Below are 25,773 nucleotides of genomic sequence, written 5' to 3'. Positions count from 1 at the left end.
CTCCTCTAAACACTCAACAGCTTCTGCACATGAAAAGAGTGAGCTGCATTGACTTCATGAGAAGAAACACTCACATTTTCCATTAGTAAAATGGTTTCACAATCACAATACAGAAACTGATGTGTTTATAGCTAGTCTGAAGAATTGAGTGAAGGTATTCAATTTTGCTTGACTCCTCCTTTACCTGTTGATCATGAAAGAGAACTGATTTAGAACAATAATTGAGAAGCATGCACTACAAAGAAAATGTCCTTGATTGGTTTCCCACATCGTGCACTTAAACATTTTAAACTTCCTGTTTAGTACTAAGAGCACTGGAGGATGCAAAAGCACTCAGTTTCTCATCATTTTTATTGCTACAAAACAACACACAAGTTGGTGATTAAAATCCAGAAATCCAATTAGTGCCCTCACCTTGGATGAAAGTAATGTTCAGGTGGCAGGCCACTCTGTTGGGGCATCCTCCCATGGAAGTGAGGCCCTGGCGGGGGGCGTCTCATGGCCATGTGTGTGTGGCCATGGGGGAAGGGGAGTTGCTGGGGACGCTGCAAGGCCTCCATGAGATGAGAGTTTGGTTGTTCGCGGCTGTAGTGTCCTCTGGCATAGTGCTGAGGGGGATACGTGACTCTGGTCATCATGTGGAGTGGATGGCCCCCCCCATTGTGCTGCATCCCACCGTGCGCCGTCTGAGGGTCGTACGTGCGGTTGGCCGAGTGCTGTGGGTAAGCGGGACGGCTCTGTCCTGCGAGTCTATGGCTGTCCAAATCCAAAATCTCTTTTGGGCTCTCAGCTCTATCAATATGTTCTTCAAGCTGAGCAGGCTTTACTGAACTGATGGCCTCCTTAGCTTCTACAGGACTACTATGAGACCTGTTGGACAGAGGGTTTGGGGAAATCAAGTTGCCCCCTGTGCCACCTGTGCCATCTGAGCTCATAGGGGAAATGCTGCTCTCTTTGAGACGGCCATTTCCATTTGCTTGAGGGGGGTATGCGTTACCTGGGCCAGTGTACTGGGCCCTGTGCCACTCCTCAGTCAGAAAGCCACTCCTGTTGCCTTGCTGCTGAGGATAGTAGTGGTGTTGATGGTACTGTGGAAATACATTAGGGTGTCCCTCAGGAGGCTTCCCCATCATGTGATACGAGTACGGAACAGGATGCCGATACGGGGGGTAACGAGCAGCCATGGGGTGCATATTCATATTGTGAGGTACGTTCTGACTTAGATGTTGGCCATTTGGAGATTGCAGAGGTTTGCCAACGTGCTGCATGTAGAGTGGATTTGATTGGCCGCTGTGGTTGTAATGGGCTGTGGGGTCGTTGGGGCCATGGTGAGGGGGAGGTATGACTTGGCTATGAGTAGCACCTGCCACCTGAAGGCCTTCCACTCGTAATTGTGATTCTGCACTGACACTTTGCTTAAGATGACCATTGGCAGGTGCGGACCTAATCATGTTTGAGTTATTGATGTCTTGGGATTCCAACCCACCGACCGAGACTCTCTTTTTTGGTGGCTCACTGTGTGTTTGATGATCTGTGCGTGTCATCTGGGGCCCAGTGGAAGTGAATGGAGCCATCTTTAGAGTACCTGGCTGCTCAGATCTAATGTTGCTCTGTTTGTTCTGGAGCTGGGCTTGTACGTCACTTGGGACATTTTGTGCAGAATTCTGAGTGATTTGAGAGGGACCGTGGGGAGGGTAATGAGGTCTTTTTTGAAAGCTCTCCAATGGGGAACTCTGAGTCTCAACCAAAGACATTTTCTGGGATTCCTTCACAGCACTTTTGAGGACTTGTTGAGGGGTGGCATGGGAAACTTGCGGTCCTTCCTTGGAGGTGTGTGGAGAGAAATTCTGTGGAGTATGTGAAGAAATGTTGGGGGGTGACTGTGAGGAGACGTTAAGTGATCTCTGTTGGGATGTAGTCGGAGGTGTACTCGGAGGACCATTTGAAGACATCTGTATGGTTGGGTTAGGATGAGTTGCATTCTGAGAGTTCTGTTGCAGATGAGTTTGGGGGATTTTACTAGGTTCATCCAGAACCGTTTGTTGGGAAGACGTCTGAGATACTTGCTGATTATGGCCTTGTTGGACACATTGGTTCCTCTCCTGTGTGCACATATCATCATCAGGAGCACGACTCCCTTCCTCTGAGACTGAGCCTGGGCCACAAGGTTTCTCATAAGATCCTCCAGGTTCAGTTTTCAGTGGACTCCGTAAGCTGGAGCACTCCAAAGGTATGGAAAAAGTTGCTGACTCCTGCTTAGCTGATGGGAATCTTGTGGCGGATGGGATGCTTGACATTTTTGATGCCGTAAAACCTGCAAAGACAGACATTTTTTTTCAGAGGGTATGATAAAAGATCCCAATCTTCTGAGCTTATTGATGACCTTAAAAGGTGAATGTGCCCCAGTAGCTTTAGAGTAAAATAAAATTAAAAAAAAACGGTTCAAAGCAATCGTGTGGGAGTATAACCTTTTGTTCAACACATTAAATCAAAAGGGCATTTGAATTGGTACTAAAACTGACAATGTTTTTGTTTGGCTATAACAGCAAGTTCTAATTCACAACACTCCCATTGGATCCAGAACTAATCTTTAAAAATTGACAATCACAGCATGCATGAAAACTCACAACTCTCCAGATTTTCAGATTATATCTGCAATGACTAAATTGGAGAGTTCTACAAATTAAGTTTGCCAAAACTTTTTACTTCAAAATTCGGTTGACAAAGTTGTAATTGCCAACTACATAACAAATCCTGGTTGTTGTCAGATTCAGGATTTGTTATGTATGTCATGGTAAAGATTTACAACCAGTAAAGTCAATTTTAGACAAACATGGTTGCAGGAATTAACATTTCAGTCTAGGAAGCTAAAACATAGCGTTCTTTGATGGGCATTCAACTCAGAAAATAATTGTTGCATGATTAAGAATTTATTACAAAATATAGCTGCAAGCAGCGATGTGGTGGCCAAGCAGGACAGATGACCCAGATGAAGCCTTAGATACACTTAGAAGAGGCTTTCATTATACTTAGCAGAGGCTGAATTCGAACCGATGAGGCTGCCAACGACAGGACACCAATCAACAACTCACTTACCTAGTGAGCTATGTTCGTTGATTGACAAACAGATTTCAGTTTCTATTTTAAAATAGAAGCAGTTCTTCCTGTGGCAATGGTTATCAGATTTGGACCAAGTTTTAACAGTTTAAAAAGCTGTCATTCAGTCCTATTTTGACATTTCAAGGTGATTGTGGTCTGAAGATAATCTGTGCCAAATTTGGTGAATATTGGGAATAATGGGAGACATTGAATTTAGTGAAATTGAGGAGGGGACTGGTCCCAAAGAGTGTGCCAAATTTCACAACTTTTGACCACATGTGTAAACACATCTTCAACTTTGACCCATTGGTGGCGCTAGAGGGTTCAAATGGGATACATGAAACTTGGTAAAAATGATGAGGGGACTGGTCCCAAAGAGTGTGCCAAATTTCACAACTTTTGACCATGAGCTTCAAAAGTAACGTGTGTAAACACATCTTCAACTTTGACCCATTGGTGGCGCTAGAGGGTTAAAAAGGGAGACATGAAACTTGGTGAAATTGATAAGAGGACTGGTCCCAAAGAGTGTGCCAAATTTGGTGACTATTTGATATTCACCAATATCATAATATTCATTAATTCAAAATGGCAGCCAAATCAATTCAGCCACATCAATTTTATTGACTGTAACTAACAAACGGTTGCGAAAATCTAAACGCCAGTGGATAACCTTTGTGAGGCTTGGTCTGAAGATCATGTGTGGGAATTTTGAAGAAGATTCAACAAGAATTGAAGGAGAAGTTGCGAAAAAACGTTTTTCCTTAACATTCAAAATAGCGGAGAATCTATATAACTGTTTATGATGTCATAGAGTGAGTTGAACTCTTATTGATCCAGGGAATCCAATGATACCTCATTTTGGAAAATGCGGCAGATGGTTCAAGAGTAACATAAATAAACACATCAAATAAACACATCTTCAACTTAAACCCATTGGTGGCGCTAGAGGGTTGGAGTGGGAGACATGAAACTTGGTGAAATTGATGAGGGGACTGGTCCCAATAAGTGTGCCAAATTTCACAACTTTTGACCATGCGGTTCTAGGGGCTGCCATAGACTCCCATGGCAGAGGAAGAAGTATAATAATAATGCATAGAAAACCATAAGGTGGCTTTGCTGCTTGGCCACCAATTAACAACTTCATTTCAAATCCATATGTTATTGCTTTGCAACAAGGTAATGTAAAATTAAGTTATTGCTTGCTATATTGTTATTTTTAAATATTTAGAGAAATATGGTGCATTTTACTGAGAGTTCTCACCCATTTCATTGCTGTGGATACTGTGGCTGTCTGTAGCAGGACAGAGTGGCTGGACATCTGGTGGGGCCTTCTGAGAAGAATATAGTGGACTGCCGTGAGGAAGCACCGGAAATGTGCCGATAGGTCGGTCAGCACAAGCTCGTGAAGAAGCAGACAACTGCTGCAAGGCCAGCATCTCTGGACTGTCAAGCATTGAAGACAGGTGAGGCTTAGAGTTTTGAGGCATCATTGGCCGCTGAGAGATATGAGGATGGGAGCCAACAACAGCTGGCATCTTGTTGGGATCATTGCCGTCCACTGGTTGCTCTGCCCAAGCCTTTGGCGGTAAGGGATGAACCACACCTAGGTTATAGGGGTGTCTGGGATTCCTATTTTGATCTACCATCATGGGACCCATCTGTCTGTGCTGTGCATGATTGTTCATCCCTGACCACATGTTAGGTGGCTGACCGGGTGGACAGGAACTATGTTGAGGGGGAACATCGGGTCCTGGATATCTGTTGGTACCTCGGTAGAATATCTGGCCACCATCAGGAAGCTGGTGAGATGGGTACATGCTGCCCTCTGATGGGGGTGCACACAGGCCTCCAGACTGTAGGGCCACTGGTCTGGGACCCAGGGAAGGGCCATGCATAGGGCCCATATAGGCATGCTGCCTCTGGTGCTGCGCTGGAAATGGTCTAGTCTCAGTCATTGGGTACCTTGGGCCTGTATAGTGACCCTGTCCATAAGTAGCCTGAAATGAATAGACAGTAACTGTTGTTATACAGCTTATTTGCCAAACAACCACTTTTTAAGGTTACTTAAATTGCTTAAAAGGTGAGGGGGTAGTATTATACATCTCTGAGACTTTAAGTGCCCTGTTACTAATTTTCCAGTATTCATGTTTTTGTACACATGTTGAGCATCTCACCTGCATGTTATAATGATGTGGCATACGCTGTGAACGGGAGTCCTGAGCCATAGGCATCATTTGGTTTTGCCCCAGGATCATCATCTGTTGCGGTAACATGCGAGGCCCAGATGGATCCGCTGGATGGTGGAGCTGCTAAGAGTCAAAACATCAGAAGTTTTAATTGTTTATACATTTTTTATTTTTTTTTAGCTGTCCAGAGATATCAAGTTAGATATGTTTATTCATGATATATCACTTAAATGACTTAATGATCCATACTCCAAGTACATTGGGGACAGTGGATCACTATGTTGGTCCACCCCTACCTCTTCTCCCTTGACAGAAGTAACCCAAAAGTGTGGCCAAGATGGTGGTGGCTAAGGCTCCAGGTAGCATTTATATGATGGAAAGGTCAAAGGTCACCATTAGTGTCTCCATCAACGAGTTTTAAACTTGATTCCACTATCGGGCCAGTGCAATTTCACAAGCAAGTGGGAAGTTCAAGTTGATAACACACACACGTACACACACACACACACACACGACAAAATGGTTCAAAAGTTACAACAAATTCAACGCACCTGTTTAGTTGGAAGGTAAAGATTAGGTTGAATATCAGTTGTTGGTGGCGGCATCACTCCCATTTTGAATTTGTTGTCATTTACAGTGGTGCTATTCTTGCCACTTGGGAATGCTTTACGCCGCTGGACCAGTTCTGTGGCTCGGATCAGGCTGTCTGGGCCTGCCTGCCGTTGTCCCTTGCCTCGCTTTCGCTCCTTCCGATCTTTGTCGTCACTGCTCACATGGAACTCCTCATCTGTATCACAATCCTCAGAAGGCAAGTGCTTCTGCAGGGCTCGACTGAAACAGCGGTCCAGAGACTCAGCCATGATCGTATATTCTAAAACATATAGAAAGAAAGCAATATGATACTACTCATTCTACTAGCAGCAATGGATTTCACCTATACAATCTGCACACAAACACAAGACCCTGCTTTGGTGCAAAAGTGTTTCCCAGCAAGGATAGGTAGGTAGGCAAATATGTAGACAAATATGCTGTGGGAAGTAATAACAAGATACTACATTGTGTTACCGACTGGTCCTTCAAGTTTTAGTGGTCTTCTCCAATTTAATTTCTGTATTTCAAATACGTTTCAAGAACAAAATATGTTTCGGGAACAGCAATATACTTTTGAGAATCTCACCATGCCAGTGTCAGACGGTGAAGGTGGTTGATTTCAATCATTGTCATAGTGCCAGTTGAACGGTCTGGTAAACCTTTAAAATGGCTGTTCCCAAAGGTTTAAAACTAGGGGCTTGCAATGCAAAAATGAAACTTCGAACGCAAACTCTATAAGGGAACCATATCAACACCGTCACTATGTTACACTATTTAGCATTGTTAATGCATCAGAAATGTATGCATTATCTTCATTTCAGGGTTCATTACTTTTGTTAAATACATTTAAAAAAACGTTTTATCTGAACCAAGAATCAAAGAAATCATAAGCCAAGTGTATGATTGCCAAAGGTGTCTGAGACAGTGGATTGAATCATAAGCCAAGTGTATGATTGCCAAAGGTGTCTGAGACAGTGGATTGAATAGACCAGGGACCAGAACTTGGAGGGTGGGTGTGTGGGGAGTGCGTGGGTGGGAGACCCCATAGGAACATGAGCATTAAATATTGCAGTCAGAATTCTTTCATCCTTACTTACCGCTATCCTCTCCATTGTATTCAAGGCAGTTCTCAAACATGAGCTTCACATCTTTCACAAACTCATCCTTGAGTACATATACTCCATCATTCAACTTCCTCTCAATTTTGGACAAGTCCATTGGCATCTTCAGGGAAAGATAAGAGCATAAAATAAGTCATGACTTAACTGTTTCTCTTTCCATTCATTCCTACTCATGTCATATTCAAGAACCATGATGCGTACCTGGATGACCTCATTATAGTTCGGAGCATAGGACTCATCCACCGGTTCCTGGAATGGCCAAGCATCTTTGTGAGCTTTAAGCACCTCCAACACTAAGAATACAAAGACCTCAATTAGGCATTTAATTGAGCATTAAGCATCACAAAAGATTTACTGACTTAACAAATGACATTTACGTTACCTTTGTACAGTGCCATATAATCATCATCCATTTCATAGCTGTAAGAGAAACTAATGTTTACAACAAAATATTCTAGCAGTCAGTCACAACAGTGTTAACTCCGAGCTGAGGCTGATGGCTGATGGGGCTCTTACAACTCTTTGGCGTGGTGACTGTGCTGGATGGGTGAGTGTGGCTCCAGGTTCAGCAGCTCAGGGGGCAGAGGCTTCCCTTGAGACAGCAGCCAGGCCTTCTCCTCCCGCAGCTTCCTGCGGCGGGCACGCTCTGAGACAAATATGGGCGAACACAGCCAGTCAAGAAGTGGGAGAGAGATGCTTCAGATATCAAACAGTTATATTGATTGGTTGCCCACGGTGACGTCATTTCGGTGACAATATTTTGATTGAGGAGCTACGAACTATGATGTTACTAAACTAGCAGTGGTGCAACCAAAAAAAGAATGCAGTGATGGTTTAAAACTAGCAAGTTACAACGTAAGGTTTAACATATACTTTACACCCAAACTTAATCAAATATACAATAAACTGGTAGAGCCGACTGCTGGCCTTCTAGGCCCTGTTTCAAAGAGAAAAACAGTGACCGGCCAGAGAATGGACTAAAGACTAAATAGGCATTAGGAAACAGATACTGGGTGGAAGATGATTTAAAAAATGCTGTAGAAAGACACATCTAAGTTGAGGTGCTTGGATAACTGGAAACTTTGTGAGGCGCAGATCAAATGAAAAGATGCTGGGCACCATCCCTTAAGCAGGGTAGAAGAAATGTGATTGTCTGGGGTGCTTCGGTGATGGTAATTTTACCATAACTCAATATGCCTTACCTTGTGGACAGCACTAAACTGGAGCAACACCCAAAGCATTGCTCCAAATTAAACCAGACCTCTTTAGGAAAAGTCTCAAAGTTGGACAGTTGAGTCCTGGAATTACTTCCCAAAAAGAAAGGAGCTTTAGATTGGACGCTGTGCTCACCCGCCACGGCTTTCTCCTTCTCCAGCTCCTCTTGCTGACGTTGCTCTTGCACCAGCCTCTCCATCAGCAGCTGCCTGCCTGCCTCCTCCTCCTCTTTCTGTTGTTTTACTTCAGACCTTGCCTTCATCGTCTCCTAAGCATGCATACATACATACATTCAAACAAGTGAGTCACTTACATTCTGTTCTGTTGTTCAAACACTTCCTCTTACCACTATCAGAGTGTATCGACACATTAAAGAAACAGTAGGTCATGGTTGGACCAGTTCACTTCAACAAGCACTCATGTCTTTGTACCCTGTCACGCTACAATCCACAACACTAAACATGATCTTGCAGGTGCTACTAATATGGCTGGTACAGCCACTGGTTGACTAGTTATAGCAGCTTGCTATAATCAGAGAAGTTATAATGGCACAGCTAAACTGGCTTGCAATGTCTTCTGCTGTTGCTTGGCTGTGTTTGCAATATGTGCTGGCTAGTTTTTGACTGTAAGCTTAGCCTGGTCGCCTGGTCATCTGGTCATAGGTACTGGTAATAAGAACTGTACGCGTTGGTTGCTGTCTAGCTTTATTGGAACACTAGCCTCACAAGTTTGCATCACTTTGTTTCAGGAGGAATCCAACTTCTGTTGGGCTGGTTAGCTGTTCTTTTTCCGTAATCATCACCTACATCCGTATGTATAAGCTAGGTGTCCATTGTTCAGATTAGGCTAGTTTAGCATCCTATCATTCTATGTTTAGTGGACTGCTTATGTAAACCTGTACAAATTATGTAATTTGTAACCAGGGTTTTGTAGTCTTCTTCGATGGTTCCAAATCCTTCAACATATCAACAAATGCACGTGTACAGCTGTCCCTGTGAAGACTACAATTTGTATTTATGACTGCCATCTAAGTGTGATCTAAACTCCAAAACTCTAGGGGCTTACAAATCACAAAAGCACTTAAGTTGCTGTATTAAGTGGGATGGTTAATCATGTACAAACACAACTTGATGGATTTGATGGATGATGGATGATATATCTGCTTACCACCTTGTTAACATATTTCTCAGAGTGTTTATGGTAGCTGCCCATGAACTTCTGTTTCTTCTCCTTCTCCTGTGGGGGAGATAATGTTATGAATATGTATCAGCAATTAGATCAAAAAAGGTTCAAACATTTCCTTATGTAACCGAACTCTTACACTGTAGAAACATTTGGAAGAAGGAACAGAAGACATTTTTTCATAATCTATGGTCAAGCTCCTTCGTGTAGTCCATGTGATATCCTACAATATCCAAACATTTCTAAAATGGTTGAAGCAACTCATGCATGTGGACAGTCTTAATCTTCTGGGGGTAGCAACATGCATTAATGCAGAAGCAGCACTGTTCCAAAGACTGCCATCTTAGTACACACTAAAGAGGCTTTGATTAGTTTTATTTTGAACTTGGTCCTACTCTCACTCCAATGTGGGTAGATGGAGGGGAGGGTTTATTGAATGAATATTATTTTAATGGTTATATATCAATTTTTATGTATATCAATTTTTATGCTCAATGCATTCACGTTTTTAAAGTATATTTAAGCAATATAGCACGAGTGGGAGTGGGGTAGGTAAGGGATAATCCCACGGGTGATGTTCGGCCGTAGCCATCGAGGCCGCAGGCCGAGTGGCGTAGGCAACAACACCCGTGGGATTATCCCTTACCTACCCCACTCCCACGAGTGCTATATTGCTTTTATAAAACAATTCTACCGTCAACAAATTAACATTTCAACACAAAGTTATTGATTAAAAATGGTTTATTTCGCCATTGTTTCTCCGCAACAAAAAATTGTTCCATTGTCAACGTCTTGGTTTGGAATTTTAAAAACTTTGAATTAACGGTTATCATCAATGTGAATGTTTCATCACGGAGTGATTTATTTTTAGCAGTGAAAAGTCCCGTAACTGTAGGTATGTTGACCAGTGGAGGCTTCTCCATTGAGGAGAGGGAGGAAGATCCTCCTTAACATTTTGAGAATAAAAAGTGTACTTTGCCCAGACTACTGTGATTAATTAAAACCCTTAAATATGACTACTTTAATACCTTTGTATATGTAATGTTAGTTTCCCTGGGTAAAGATGATATTAGCACCCCCTATCGCTATCGAAAATTACTGCTGGAGGACCTTCCCTCTACCCTCCATTGACTCCCATTAATTTCTCTGCCTGCGTGGGCGGCTGGTGGAATGCGTTCATTGTTGATCTGTGTGGGTACACCTTGGCACTACAGTAGTTTGGTTGGTTTCCTCTCTCTTTTAATCTGTGTTGCCCAAACCTTTCCCTAAGGATGTCCCAGTTGATCGGTTTGCTTAATTGACTAATTAAGCACCCAAATAAGTTTCACGGAATCTGTTACCTGCTTGACTTTGCCAATTCAGCTGGGGGTTCACTTACTTTTGAAATGGACTAATTCCATGTTTCATGTAGTTTTTTGGCTACTCAAACAATTCCCTCCAAACAAGTACATGCAAATGATAAACATAAACCTGACATTTCATCTATGGAAAATTGGTGATGAAAAAAATGAAAAATCATGGTAAAACAACAGAAAACTCTTAGTGCTCAAGGGGTTCACATACTTTCAAGTGGCACTGAATACACACACAATTATTCCTGAATGCTGTTCTGACATAATTCGATCAATCTTGGATTAGATAACCTCTGCATTAGACCATCCTTCGGACTGAGTGCCTTAGTTGAGGACCAGCAACTTCCATCATAACAACAACACATCCAGAAGTGCAGAGGTTTGACTTACTTTATGCTCCCTCATACTGCCAATCTCTGGGATGAAGTTCTGGGTGATGATGCGGTATAGCTGACGGTCTTGAGATGATTGCCTGTGTTTGATGCCTTCAGCAAGGTTGACCCACTGTTCTTCAGTGTCGCACACCAGAGACCAGGCTCCACGCTGACGGTCTGAAACAGGACAGACGGGGGTGGATCTACAGCTCTAGAAGGAGACATCTATAGACATACACATCCAGGAATAGACACCCACTCCAACTTCTCTCAGATAATCACCAAATCAGAAAACCCAACAGATGATTTCATATGAGTATATAGACTGCTACTGCCTATAACTTATTGAAACTAATGAATTAAAATCAGCAGCTAAATATCGTTGGTATACCAAATCGGGAGGTCTGGCAACCTACACTCCTCATTTAATGAATTTGATTAGACACACATTTCACGATTAAACGTTAAAAAAAGAATCTAGAACAAAATATAATGGAAAACACAGAATCTTGAAATAATAAAATCCATTCATTTCATATGACCCTTAATAATGGCATACTGCCAACAATGGCTAAAGCTAAATGCAGATGTATGTACACAAAATATGCATAGTAGACTCTTAACTACCTGAACCAGGGGCTGACGAAGCGTGTAGATTCTCACTTTCATCCACAATCATGTCATCGGTCGTACTGTAAAATAGACATCACATTTAACTAGTAGACCTATTTAGATTGGCAAACAACACAGTTCTAGAAAACACTAGGCACGGTCAAAGTCTCAGTGACCTCTTGCTCAAGAATACCTCAGTAGTTTCTCCTCAAGATTCTTCTTTTTTGGTGGCCTTCCCCTCTTCCTTTTCTCTGGCTCTTCCTTTACAACAACAGTTTCCCTAAACAAGAGAGTATCAGAGACAGAAGAATTACAACTACACCCTTTATGTAGTCATTACTCATGAATTAGGAATCAATGGCCACACCTTGTCCAACCCTTCTCCTTACCGTGCTTCTACTGCTTTGATGACTGGTTCCTCCTTATACATGCGAGTGCCATAGAAGTACCAGTACATAGCACCGCTCCCATCCTCTCCAAGAGGCTCCACACGCAGGCTGTCTGCATCCAGGCCCTAGGAACAACACAAGTGTCAACCACCAAAGCCTGAGCTAAACCACCACAACTGGAGCCCCAAGAGAAAGAAGAAAATAACTTTGCAAAATAATCTTAAGTGGACTACTGTCATTATTTGCAGTTGGGAAAATATTGGATATTTTATAAATATTTTTGATGCATGGTTTTATGGGTTATGAAGGGTACATAACAGAAATTAACTGATAACAACTGAGGGGTAAAAATGGGAGGTGAAATGGAATAGAAATGGAAATAGTGTGACAAATGATCAACCATTTTTATTCATTTAGAGTCGATTTGATTAAAGCAGCCGTGATATAATTAAGCAATAAGGTTTGAGAGGCAGTACGGTATCGTCAATAATGTACTTGTTCGAGGGAGTTGTTAGGCCCGACGCGCAGCGGAGGGCCGGCAAACCCTCGAACAAGTACATTATTGACGATACCGTACTGACTCGAGTACCTTATTGCTTTTATAACACGGTTGCCAGCGACTTAATAAATATTAAGTACAATTAAAGTAAACAGTTAGCTGCCTTTCAGCACAAAAAAAGTTGTAGACACCAAACGTTGTGTATCGCATTTCAGTAGCCAAGAGAAAATAGTCCCCCTTTGTGTGGCTGTTGCTATGCAACAGACAAATAACATTGGGACCTTCACGTCTGTAAGCCTAGCACAAAAGCTACGTGTGTTTCAATGGGGTTTTGGTCTAAGCGTTTCAGTCAGACATTTGCGTAGCACAAAAACAACTAACCGAGTCAACTTAGACATATAAAAAGTCGTGTAGATAGCTTAATTCACATGAAACATTGCCCACTACATTAGCCACAACACGCCGCCATCTTGGATAGATATTTCCTTTTGAGTGCGTACTGATATGGAACGCTCAGGTAGATGAAAACAGGTCGTACAGTTACTATACCGTTGAATATGGCACACCCCGGAACTAACTCTCAGAATGGTGGATTCCATCTACCCGTGTTATAATTGAAACTGAACCATGATTCATCATTTTCATTCATTGTTCATCTTTTACAAACCAATTTAGTAGAAATGATAGAAATGTAGTTGATGAAAATGCATGTGAAAAGAGTGATAATCTGTCAATTGATTAGACTACTGTCTACCACACATCATTCACAATACCCAACTGGCATTTATCGTTTACAGTAAGCACTTTTTGTTCATGTTGCCCCTCAGAGGACGTCATTTAGTAGTCCAGTTACAGTTAACTGGCTAATGTAATCCCCAATTGAATTGTATTTTATTTCAGTGGAGATAAACATTTCTAAACATTTGCCCAGTGTTATATACCGGATGATTTTTTTTGAGGCCCTGATATCTAAAAATGTAACACAAAGGTCAAGTAAGGTAAAGTTGTTGCTCAATCCAATCAGATATTCAACATTACCTTGAGAAGATCAAAGACATCAGCAGCATCCAAACGATAATCACACAGTCTATGCAGCAGCTCCACCTGTATGCGGGGAGGCAGCTGCTCAAAGGGACCCTCCCCCAGAGGGTTGGGTTTCCCCTCCTCCAGCTCCCAGCGGTAGCTGATGATGTCCTCCAGGTAACTCCTGAAGCCTTGAGGCCTGGGTTATAGAGGATGGGACACAGTAGAGAATAGCAGTCAAAGATTTCAATTCCAATGCTGCTCAACAAATCTAAATTGAGTTAGATTATGCGCACTCTATGTTTAAACGCGTGTCAAGTATAGCTAACATACAAATGTTCTCTCTCCCTTACAGCACGTTCCAATCGCTGATGGAAGTGGAAACATTGCTCCTCACCCCCCCCACTCCTCATCTACGCATATGGACAGCCGAACTCTACCCAATCACTCTGTTCCTTTTCTTTCCCTCCTAATCTAGACTATATCCGCCATGGGACGCTCCTGTAGTCTCTCCACCTGGTCTACCTGTAGAAACCCACGGCCAATTGCACCCACCGCCACTGCATTGCCGTACACTTACTCTACCCCATACATACATTACTGCGTCCACTGAAATGTTTCTCTGTCCCAACATCCCTTACCCCTGTAACAGTAACCCTATGAGCACAGTGTATACCCACTAAACTGGTCTTGCCTGTATCATGTATTTACCACCGGATGTCTGTATATATATTCTACGTACATCGACCAAATGCTGGCTGTGTACATCCCCTGTTGTTTCCCTTCCCCTTCTGCACAAACCTCCCCCTTCCCCCCTTCCTATCTCCACCCGGCCGACTTCAAGCAGATGGGTCCCCCCTTATGTGCCGTGGTTCTGCCTAAGGTTTCTTCCTGCCTAACAGGGAGTTTTTTCTTGCCCCTGTTGCCATTGTGAATTTGAATTAAACATTAAAACAAGGAAGTAGGTGTATCAGGGGCTTATCTCCCGGAAGCTATCCACTCCTCTCCCAGCAGTCACTCAGTTTGACCCTGACCTTGAGAAAACCTTGCAAACACCAACAGCCCAGTTGGCACATATAAAAGCTTCCCAACATACTTACTTGTGTCTTTGGGCATATTTGCTGGCAATGTCGTGATGTGAAGGCTAATTTTGAAGATGATACCAAAAGTAGTTGCTCATAAAAGCATGTCTCAAAAAGTGGAAAATTGTTGCATAGCATTGCTTTAAACCCAGATTGGTGCACTGTTACCATATTTTCCTGACTATTCCTGATCCCAGAGGGTTTCTACTATATCATATTAGAATTGTATAAGTTAAATTGTGGAGACTGTATCAGTGTGGGGAGGTGGTGTAGTATTTTTGCGTGAAATGCCCATTCTTACTTCATACAACTTTTAAATAGCTAACTCACAGAGCAGACTTCCTGTCAATTTGCTAATAGACTAACAGAATTGAACCCTTCAGAATTTCTTAAAAAGGGATAGGGGGCCACGAAGTAGAGGCTTTGCATAACAGTGGACTGTTTTGATTGGATATAATTCCGCCGCAGAGTACAAGAGCGACACTACCCCATAGTTAGTGAGAGGGTGCAATTCTTAAAGCTAAAACAACAACAACAACAACAACCTCTTCTGCGGTGCTCCTTTGGCATTTGACGTCGTAGGCAACCGCCTAGGACACCTATACAACGGGCATACTGCAATGCAATCAATGCACTATTTTACACAATGTGGCTTTATATAGCCTATTGCGCATTTTGGTGATTTGATGTGCAATTAGAAACTTGGCATAGGAATTGCTGAAGCCTTCACTAATTTCAGAATCATTTACATAACTCACGTGTTTCAAATTAATGAAATACTTGAGCCCTGCCCTACCAGGCTTTGAATACTCAACACAACACGTGACACACTTGTCCCCTGGTCATGGAGACAGCCTGAGCGTTCTGGTGTACACTTACGTGATGTCTCTGCGCTGATAACATCCCTGCAGAAGACAACAAATAAGATCTGCCAAGAAGTCTGCATCCTGCTTCAGCACAGCCTGCTCCAACTCCTGGAAGACCAAAAGAAAACAGAGGGCTGAGTTAGCATCGTCAGAATTGCCTTTGATCAGGCACCTGATTTTTAAATTACCTTTCAAAATGTACTTGATTGACAGTGGATCAGTAACCAATTAATTCTGATTATACAACAATGTTTATTAATAACCATTCTAGCAAATAACTAGCATTGCATGTGTGATTGCTCAACAGCAGGATCCCTAGAGGATCACTAACAGTAATGCAAAGATCAGACATGGGAATAAAAGCAGTGCACCGGAAATTGGGACAAAAAACTAAAATACTGTTGAAATGCAAGAACACCCAGAAAAACAGCTATCATCATTACATTACCATAGTCAATCAACATGGTGAGCAGGGACAGGGTCTCCAAAAACACAGCTGCTTTTTGTTCTTCAAAAACTAAAATACTGTTTGTAGAGCAATCTGTTGGTGTGTTCTTGAATATTAGTATATTATTATAAGTATGTATGTGTGGTTTGAGCCAACACACATAAGTCACCTGCCTTCACTTTCTTAATGTCACTTGAATGATGCCCTAACCATAGCCTATTACGTTCTACGATTATCTGCAGATGCATTCTTTTCTGTTTGAGTCGCAGCTTTCTTCCACATCTCTCATTAATAACGAATAGCGTACCCCCACAGAGCATATTCAGTTCGTCACTAATGTTGCATTCATTTGAAAGAAGGTGGTTGATCGGTTTTTTTTCTCCAGTGGATTTATTCACGTGTTAGTTGATTAGAAATGTGCTAATTTTAAGAACAGGCCAGCTTGTGTTCGATGGCACACACACGGCCTTACAAAACATATTCAGTTAGTCACTAACTTGTTGACTGCTTCTACTGATTGTTATTTTAAAACATGAGAAACCGGCAGTTACTGCCATTCAAGCATGCTACTACATTCCAGCAGACATTACACTGCTCCAGGCTTAGTGTAAGGTGACAAGGGCCAAGATAAAAATGTGTCCCTGTTAGTCCAGAACCATGGAAAATAAGGGGGTGGGGGGTGAGGACTCTGCTTGAGGCCAGCTAGGTGTATGAGAAATACAAACACCCCAAACCACCTATATCCTACCCTAATAAACCTCTTCCAGCCTGCCAGGTGTCCAAACCACCTATATCCTACCCTAATAAACCTCTTCCAGCCTGCCAGGTGTCCAAACCACCTATATCCTACCCTAATAAACCTCTTCCAGCCTGCCAGTTGTCCAAACCTAAACATACACCGACCATGAGACAGTCAAACACCCCAAACCACCTATATCCTACCCTAATAAACCTCTTCCAGCCTGCCAGGTGTCCAAACCACCTATATCCTACCCTAATAAACCTCTTCCAGCCTGCCAGGTGTCCAAACCACCTATATCCTACCCTAATAAACCTCTTCCAGCCTGCCAGGTGTCCAAACCACCTATATCCTACCCTAATAAACCTCTTCCAGCCTGCCAGGTGTCCAAACCTAAACATACAGCGACCATGAGACAGTCAGATGGAGGAAGCCATAGCAGTGGTGGCATATTAGTAGCTTGATCCATCACAGTTGAGGAAATGCTAATTCAAATACTGGACACTGCAGGAGAAAGGGGAGCATGAAAACGCGTTCATAATGCATTCTTTAGTGCCAGAGGGTATCACAGAAAGAAAAAAAAGATGTGCTATTGGGCTGTGGTGTAGCTATGGCTCGGATCTATGCGTTGGCAAATGATGGAGCTAGTGCAATAGTGGGTTGAATGACCCTATATTAAACAGCAGTTGCTTCAGAATATATTTCTTACTTTTCTTCTGTTTTAGAATTTTATTATTTAAATCAAGTAATGGGCATAACTACAGTAGGCTAACATCATTCATTGCATATACGTTCAACACTTCCTGCACATCGCGTAGCGCTTTATGTGCAGTGTCAACGTAACAATAAACATCGAAGTTATGGTCTCCACTGTCAGTCAAGGAGGAAAAGACTTCCAAAGGTTTGTTTTTAATCATTTTTCTAGACACTCTATAATTGTTATCGCGGACTGAGAAAATCCATTCGACAAGGCTGGTTTCCATATCCAGACTAACTTTCTTCCTAGCTCTGCCTGCTAGATGGGCTCTGGTCTTTTTGGTTGCATTCAGTTCATTACAGTGCATGAAATGCCCTGTATTGTTATTCCTAGGCTTCTTCTTCTTCTTCTTCTTCTTCTTCTTGTTACCTTTTTCTGCGATTAATTCAGCCCGAACAGCTTAACGTAGAAACTTCATTCAAACTTTGTCGCGTAGGTCTTGTAAACGACACTTATGCTATGTATTTTTCACTTTTCTAAACTTTATACTTTTTAAGATATTAAAGAAAAACGAATATAAATTTCTCCCATTGACTTACATTGGGCCATTATGACATCATAATAGGGTCTTTAAACTGGCTTGCACCTGTGCTTCACTGACACCTGTGCCAAATCAAAGGAACCTCTTCTCTCTCTGTCCCTCTCAATTTAACTGTAACTAGGAACATTAAGACACCATCCATTCTCTATTTTTTTTTCTCTCCATCTTTCTCTCTCAGTCAACTTTCTCTCACACTCAATCTCTCTTTTCACTCCATTTTTATCTCCTTTTTTCAATATATTCACTCTCTCTCTTTATCTCTTCATCCAGAGCCACTCTTGTTCACTCTTCTTTCCTTCTTCCACTCTTCTTTCCTTTCTTATTTTCTTCCTCCATTTTTCTTTCCTTCTTCCACTCTTCTTGCCTTTCTTTTTTCCTTCATCCACTCTTCTTTCCTTCTTCCACTTTTCTTTCCTTTCTTCACTCTTCTTTCCTTCTTACACTCTTCTTTCCTTTATTCTTTCCTTCTTTCACTCTTCTTTCTTTTCTTATTTCCTTCTTCCACTCTTCTTTCCTTCCTTCCTTCACTCTTCTTTCCTTTCTTCTTTCATTATTTCACTCTTCTTTCCTCTCTTCTTTCATTATTTCACTCTTCTCTCCTTTCTTCACTCTTCTTTCCTTTTGTCTTTCCTTCTTCCACTCTTCTTTCCTTTCTTCACTCTTCTTTCCTTTTGTCTTTCCTTCTTCCACTCTTCTTTCCTTTCTTCTTTCCTTCTTTCACTCTTCTTTCTTTTCTTCTTCCTTTCTTAACCTTTGCATTTCATGCACTGGTATTTCCTTCAGGAAATGCATTTTCTAGTTCTTTTGTGTCGTCCAGTATCGAATTCGTCTCGTGTCGATGTCAAAATGCTTTGCTGCTTTTTCTCCAGAATGTTCTTCAGCATACACCTTCTCTTTTAATTTAATATCAAAGTTTCACCTTACTGCCATAGTTTACTGCTTTATGATCCCTTCTGGAAAAAGTAACCTAGCCAGCTAAAACGTTACAGATAAACAACAGTAAGCTACGATACGTGGCCAGACGCGCCTTCATGAAAAATAACAAATTTGCCTACTAGTCCTACATGGGATTTTTTTTTTTTATTGCAAACAGCCCATGCAATTAGCCAACAACATTAGACATGAGGAGAGCATGTATTTACGAAATGCATTCAATTAAATTGAGATGTCTACTTTGTGCCGATGGACTGATGCTGGTAGGCTACAGTAAAATAGGCTACCGGTACCTTATTTTACCCCCGGCCTGTATTCGAGGCCCGGCCTTTATTTGTCCGTATCGACAACGCCCCCGGCTACTACCTGAAGCCCGGTGTCTAATTGAATCCCGGACTTTATTTGAGGATTTACGGTACACATACTACAAGAATTCCCCCATTCAAACACACTGACTTGCACATAAGGGGGAGGCCAATATGCTTGGAAACGGCTGGGTAGAGAGGTAGAGATAGAAAAAGAGGACTTGTAAAGACTACAATTAGCCTACTATTAATTTCAGTAGACTTATACACCAGTGTTTCAGACAACTTCTGTACTGAGTACTACACATAGCACAAAAAGTAAGGAAATTTGTGTTTGGTAGATTATTTCTTTGTTGTCACAATACTTCTTGGCAATAAATCTTATGCCGTTGGAAAGCCTGTTTATTTCCCTTTTAAATGGTGCCACATTTGTAAGGAACATGCATTTGTGGGATGAGCAGCACAGCTGAGTATGTGGGTAGCGCACAAGCAGTGCCATTAGCTAGCGAGCTACCTGCATTTAGCTAGCAGCCTTTAGCCTACCCAACGCTGTTTTTTATCATTTGGCAGTAATACAGTAGCCTAGCCTACTTGCTTAGGTAGGCTACTTGTCGCAATCTCAGAGCAGAAGCCGGGAAATCCAATTTGAATCGTGTTGATGCTTTGTTTCTTGATTTTATTACTTGATGTATTCCCGTTTTAGGTAGTTATTCTGATAAATGAGGTGTCCGAGAAGAGTTGACCCAGAAGACTTCTACAATCAGCTGGCAGCAACATGGGCGGGTTTTAAATGCGTTAACACAATCCGGGCTTGTCTCCTCGCCGAAGTCAGACAATGTTAAAGGAGAGATATTAAATTATCTTGAATGAAATGTGGTCGGTTCCTGTATAAACTCCAGTGTGAGACAGCTGTGGAATCTTTTTCTTGCCCGCCAGCTGGCATTCTGACGTCACGTGAAAACTATGAATTGTGTGAATGGTGTGCCGCAATTAAACGTACAACAAAACATAACAGCCACCTTAAACATCACTGTAAAAAATAAATGCAGCAATCATGTAAGATATAGTCAATGTGAGCAAAATAAGCATTAATAAATCACAAAAAGACCAACAGTGTTACCAAAAGGTAACATTTTTGCTGACACTCTTAGTAATTTAAAGGTGCAGTACAACACATTTTAACAGAATAACAGCCAGCATCTTTAACATCACCAGCCAAACACACATGGCACGGATACATGTGTCAATTTAACCCACTTATATCGCGTTTAAGCCATTTATAGCTCGTAAGCCGTGCCATGTGTCAATTTAACCCACTCATATTTACTGCGATGTCTGAGCCTTTCGAGAGAGGTGGTCTACGCCGATCGGTGAGTCATTCAAACAAGGCCGATGTAACATGGGGCTAGTGGTGACAGGGAAGCCACTCGTAGGGAGTGTTATGCGCATGCGTGCCTATGTGGCAGTAGACCACCAGGCTACAGACCGTAAATGTATATCAGCAGTAATTAAATCAACTGTACTGATATTAAATGTACTACTAACATGCCATTCTCAAATTAAAGCCAGTGACATGAGTATTTTGGTTGAGTTAGCAATGAATACCGACAGTTAGTATACCTAGCTAGGTAGCATTACCATTGGATCTGAATGGCAGTTATGCTAAGCTAGCTGGCTACACCAGGGTTTTTCCTGGGTCGAAATGGGTCTTCGGTGCTCCCCCCCAAAAAAATTTGCGCGCTGCGCGCGCACAGACTGTGTTAACCGTCACAGCTTATTAGTAGATATTTATGTATATATTTATGTACTTCTTTTCACCATTTCAGAAATAATTGAGGCTATGGTAAAGTGCTGATGTGTGTAAACCAAGGAGGACTCAATTGCGGAAAAATATTATTTATTTTATTTTAAAGTCAGGTACAGAGGTCACAACCAGCCTGTGAACATTCCACCCTCCGCCTTTTGGTGCCCTGGTAAAATGATTTAACAAGTTCATGGTAGTTTTAGCCTACATATATCTTTAATAGGCCTACTCGAATTTTATTTATTAACGAAGTTCAGAGTCAAAGCTATAGTGAAAAGGCAGGATGTAGCCTAAAAGTGTGTTGGCTACAAACACTCATTAAAAAACGATGGTAATTATCTGGGAAATAGTCTCTAACTGCAGTCAAGTTGTCATTGCTTGTGTCAAACCATTGTGAATTTGTCGTCACATTAAAACAGGAGACGACTTACTCCTTGTAGAAGACTGATGCTCGGAGCGCTAGTGGTTTCCTCAGGTGAACGAAGCTTTTAGAAGATCAATTGCGCGCAATTCCAGGATGCTTTATTTTCATTGGTTGCTGGATTAAATCTTACCCAGATACAACAGATAAAAAAGATACGGTTTTTCTGATTGGCTATTGTGAAGCCCATTTCTTTTTTTTTGATAGGCTGATAAGTGGCACCTCACGGCAGTCCTACAGTGGATTCGGGGAAACGTGCTTGATTCCTCCATGGTGAGGGCAGCGTGGCCAGGTCATGTTTGCGCGCTGCGGCACATTAAATAGCTTAGAGGTTTTTTTCAGCGTGAGAAATACGATGTGTGGCGGGAGTGCGTTATTAAAGACCAAAATTAGTGACTGTCACGCTCAATGCTTGACACTTGAGAGCCCTGAATTATATTCGAGATGCAACACAAATCTCCTCAGAACGAGCTGAGCTTTCATTGATAAACAAATGCGGTTGTCTGCCTCTCCCGAGGTCCCGGAGTCTACTGTTACTCGTTCAAACGGATAGACAAATCCATTAGGTCCTCAACATAACAGATATTTTATTAAATTTAAAGCCATGAATACCGAAAATGGAATGTTATGCTCAAAATCACCGCCGACCGACAGTCAGGATGCATACGCAGATTGAGTGATTGGCAGCTGGCCGCTCTGTCCATTCGCGCAACTCACAGTTGCGTGTTGATCAGCCAAGAAAAAGACACACTTATCAACTCGTTTACTGATCAAAGCAGAACGATAATTCGGCTGTAGGACTCTTGAAATATAATATTGAGAACTTATTCCCTGACAGGCATTGCATGCGTGACGCATAGATGATTTATTTATTCATTTTTTTTTTTTTTTTTCTCCATCGCGCACTTTTTTTACCTTTAGGCGGTCGGGATTTTTCATAGGCGCTAGGCAAAACGGCTTCGGCGCGCGCCCACATTTTCTCTATGCAGGAAAAACCCTGTACACCCAGGCAGGCCTTTTGCCAGCCAGAACGAAGGAGCGCTTTTTACCGGGGACTTTTCGGTTGACGAGCGGGGGCAATCAGTATCAGGCAATCCATCAGTAGGCTACGGGTCGTGTTTTCTTGTTGCAGAACGCCCTTTTTTAAAGATAAGTTAGCCGAAGGCATATGGGATGGCCGTATTGAATGTATTCTCGTTTATTAAGAGGTTTATCTAGCTTTCAATTTGGCTGCAAAAACGTAGCCCAGTTCATTGTCAAAATTAAACTCTAGAAAGAAAACGCTATACGTGTATAATCAATGCTATGATGTCACCATGTAGTTTTCCATTAATATCTTGCTGGAGGTTAATACTAATTTGAATGCCATTTGTTAAGTGTTTGTGACAACCCTAATAAGTATTAGTCAGTACTGACAAGTGCTAATCATATCAGCCATAAAACAACAGCAGATATCTTGCTTTTAAAAGCTGCCATCGTTCAGTGACAAGACCACTGAAAAGAGTTAATCATATTTTGTGTACATAGATTCGTACAGAGTGTCAGTCAGGGATGCAAATTTTTGATAACATTATGTTTGTTAATGTCTTTGTTAACATGAGAGGTGAACTCTGAACTCGTGTCGTCGGTAGGCTCATCAACTAACAGTAAACGAGCTGCAGATTGCAAAACGTCTCGACACATCTGAGCGTGTGGAATATAAATGATTTTGACGCAGCGAACGGCTTCGGAAGCTGCCTGTTAGTGCCATTTTCATATTGTTGTTCAGATATAGACATTATATCATTTAGATTCATATTTAGTGATTGTTAATTATAGTGATAGCATATTAAGATAGTTCACATTTAAGTTTAAAATACGTTTGAGTGCTCATGCATTGCATTGCTTGGAAGCTCACGCATTAATGTATCAACTGTCACTGAATTCTGACCAGTGCAGCAAATGTGAAAGACGGAGTGTTAAAGGTAGGGATGGCTTGACAGTCTTGAGCAAGATGTAAAACTCAAAGGAGGACTCAGGAGGTTCAGATGTTGAAAAAGATGGGCATTTTATTCCACCCAAAGAAGGCCAATAAGGCAGTAAAACAATGAAAATACAAAATAAATAAATAATACAAACTTTGTAGTAATCACATATAATAGACAACCTAGCCACATATACAAAAGCACATTAACAGTGGTCTAAGTAATAAAAGGACTTCAACTAGTCCATGGTGAGAGCTCCTAAGACTTACGTCCTGTGACATGGCAACTCTCCTGAAACAAACAAAAAGCTGGTTTAAATAGCCTAGGCACTAACCTGCAATTGGCTCATGCCAATCATTACCTGCAGGTGTGTCATCAGCAGGCACCAACACCTGTGGCTCAAATCAGCCCTATTTAAACACTTGGCTACTAACAGCCTAACAGTCCCATACCTGGGAAAACACACTACTCAAATGGTAGTAAACAATGGCTTGGTGACGGCACAGCCGACACATGATACAGCAGCCTTAATATTATCATTAAAACTCTGGTTAACTCGCACAAGCGAAACATTCACTACAAAAACAAACTCATGTACATTTAACATGTAACACACACATAAGAGAAACACTAGCATCCTGTTCCTTAATGAAGGCAGCTCAATGCTGCCGTGGCGGTCACCTATGTGCACCGTCACACGGGGCAAACACAGTTTTTCTACCGTTGTTGAAACACACGCGTAGACTCGTTTTCTTTCTGTCTGAGAGTGGTTATTCAAAGAAAATGTTAAGAACTATCTACTGATAGAAAGAAGGGAACTTTAAGCCACTACACTACTGCCTGTGCACGATGCGTATCCACGTTGATGTTGTTAGTAAAAAACAAGGTGGGAGCACATCTCAGTCGTCTTTGCGCATGCCCAAGGCAAGGTAATAGGGATGGGGGAAAAAACGATTCTGTTCCAAATCGCGATTCTTGTGTATGACGATTTTTAAATCGACACGCTGCCTCCAAAATCGATTTTTTTTTCTTTTGTCTGTAGCCTACTTTTAATTAGTTTATCCAAGGCGGAAAAAAACGTTGCCTCTTATAATCCTACAGATTGCGCAATGCATTCTATTCTTGAGTTCCTTTCTGCAAGAAGCTCAGCTTCACACATAGTAGCTAGGTAGGAATAAAAAGGCTAACATGTTGGACAGCAAACATGTCGGACGTTAGTCCCGAAATTCATGCTGCACCTCAACAGTTTAAATCGCAGGTCTGGAAGAACGTTGGCTTTCATAATTTACGAGGAAAAAAATTAGTTAGACATGAGCAATGCTTTCTGCAAACTATGCCACGGTAAGATAACGTAATGTGCTAATACGACCAACATTCGTGCCTATATCACTCGACACCATCCTGAGTTATCAGACAAAACGGAGGAAGCCAAACCAAAGGAGGAAACAAACGCTGGATACATGTTTCAGTAAGCTCCCCAGCAGTTCAGAACAAGCTAATCGCAACACACAATCAATCTGCAATTTTGCCTCGTCAGATATTTGTGTTTCTCTGAGTCCTTCACAAACTAGTTGTTATGCGACAAAACTAAAATTCTGTAGCATTTGTCAAGCTGAATTTAGCCATCACCTTAATACTCAGCACTCAACCGAAAGCAGTCCTAGGTTACATTGTCGCCAACCCACACTCCTTGACTTCTTTAGGAAAATAACTAGACCAACTCTGTAGCAGTTTGGGCTGCCGGTAGTTGAAGACGGTGGGCTGACTGAGGTGATTCGAATTGCTTACCCCTCGAGGGGCACCATTGTGTCTTGCATACATTCCTTGTATGGCCGCGAGAGAGCATGAAAAAAATACAATTAAACAACAGTGTCTAAACTACACACTGACTGAAGTGATTAGGCTACTCGTTAATGTATAAGATGTAGTCTTGAAAAACAAACTTTTAATCGCGATAAATCTATATTAAATGTTTTGAAATCTATTGACGGCCCATATTTTAAGAAAACTTGTAAAAAAAGATATCTTTGCACTTTGATATCTTTGATATCTTTGCACTTCACAACTGCCTTCCATTTTTAAGTATTTATATATATATATATATATATATTTTAATAATTTCTGTAATTTGGTCTTTGTCCTTGTCATATTTGTCATGCTCTTATTGTGTCTTTGTGTGATGATGTCAATTTTATATATCTAAACAAACTGCTGCTGGAGAGCGCCAAACTGTTTTTTGTTGTGTACAACAATGACAATTAAACTCCTTG

General features: G+C 41.7%; 1 protein-coding gene across 1 annotated transcript in view; it reads right to left on the bottom strand.

Moving 5' to 3' along the window:
• Nucleotides 1-410: 410 nt before the first annotated feature.
• Nucleotides 411-25,773, bottom strand: part of cecr2 (CECR2 histone acetyl-lysine reader) — a gene marked incomplete at both ends in the record, with an annotated part of 48,012 nt that continues 22,649 nt past the window's right edge. Inside the window, 16 exons of the mRNA XM_080842832.1 lie at nt 411-2,314; nt 4,361-5,096; nt 5,274-5,408; nt 5,837-6,156; nt 6,974-7,100; nt 7,199-7,290; nt 7,380-7,417; nt 7,514-7,643; nt 8,348-8,480; nt 9,380-9,448; nt 11,137-11,297; nt 11,748-11,812; nt 11,926-12,012; nt 12,122-12,246; nt 13,659-13,842; nt 15,605-15,699. Of these exons, the coding sequence (XP_080698958.1) occupies nt 411-2,314; nt 4,361-5,096; nt 5,274-5,408; nt 5,837-6,156; nt 6,974-7,100; nt 7,199-7,290; nt 7,380-7,417; nt 7,514-7,643; nt 8,348-8,480; nt 9,380-9,448; nt 11,137-11,297; nt 11,748-11,812; nt 11,926-12,012; nt 12,122-12,246; nt 13,659-13,842; nt 15,605-15,699 (4,401 nt within the window). The remainder of the gene's footprint in view (nt 2,315-4,360; nt 5,097-5,273; nt 5,409-5,836; nt 6,157-6,973; nt 7,101-7,198; nt 7,291-7,379; nt 7,418-7,513; nt 7,644-8,347; nt 8,481-9,379; nt 9,449-11,136; nt 11,298-11,747; nt 11,813-11,925; nt 12,013-12,121; nt 12,247-13,658; nt 13,843-15,604; nt 15,700-25,773) is intronic.

This window comes from Sprattus sprattus (genome assembly GCF_963457725.1).
Source record: "Sprattus sprattus genome assembly, chromosome: 7".
Classification (NCBI taxonomy): Eukaryota; Metazoa; Chordata; class Actinopteri; order Clupeiformes; family Clupeidae; genus Sprattus; species Sprattus sprattus.
This window is presented reverse-complemented; position numbering and strand designations above follow the sequence as displayed.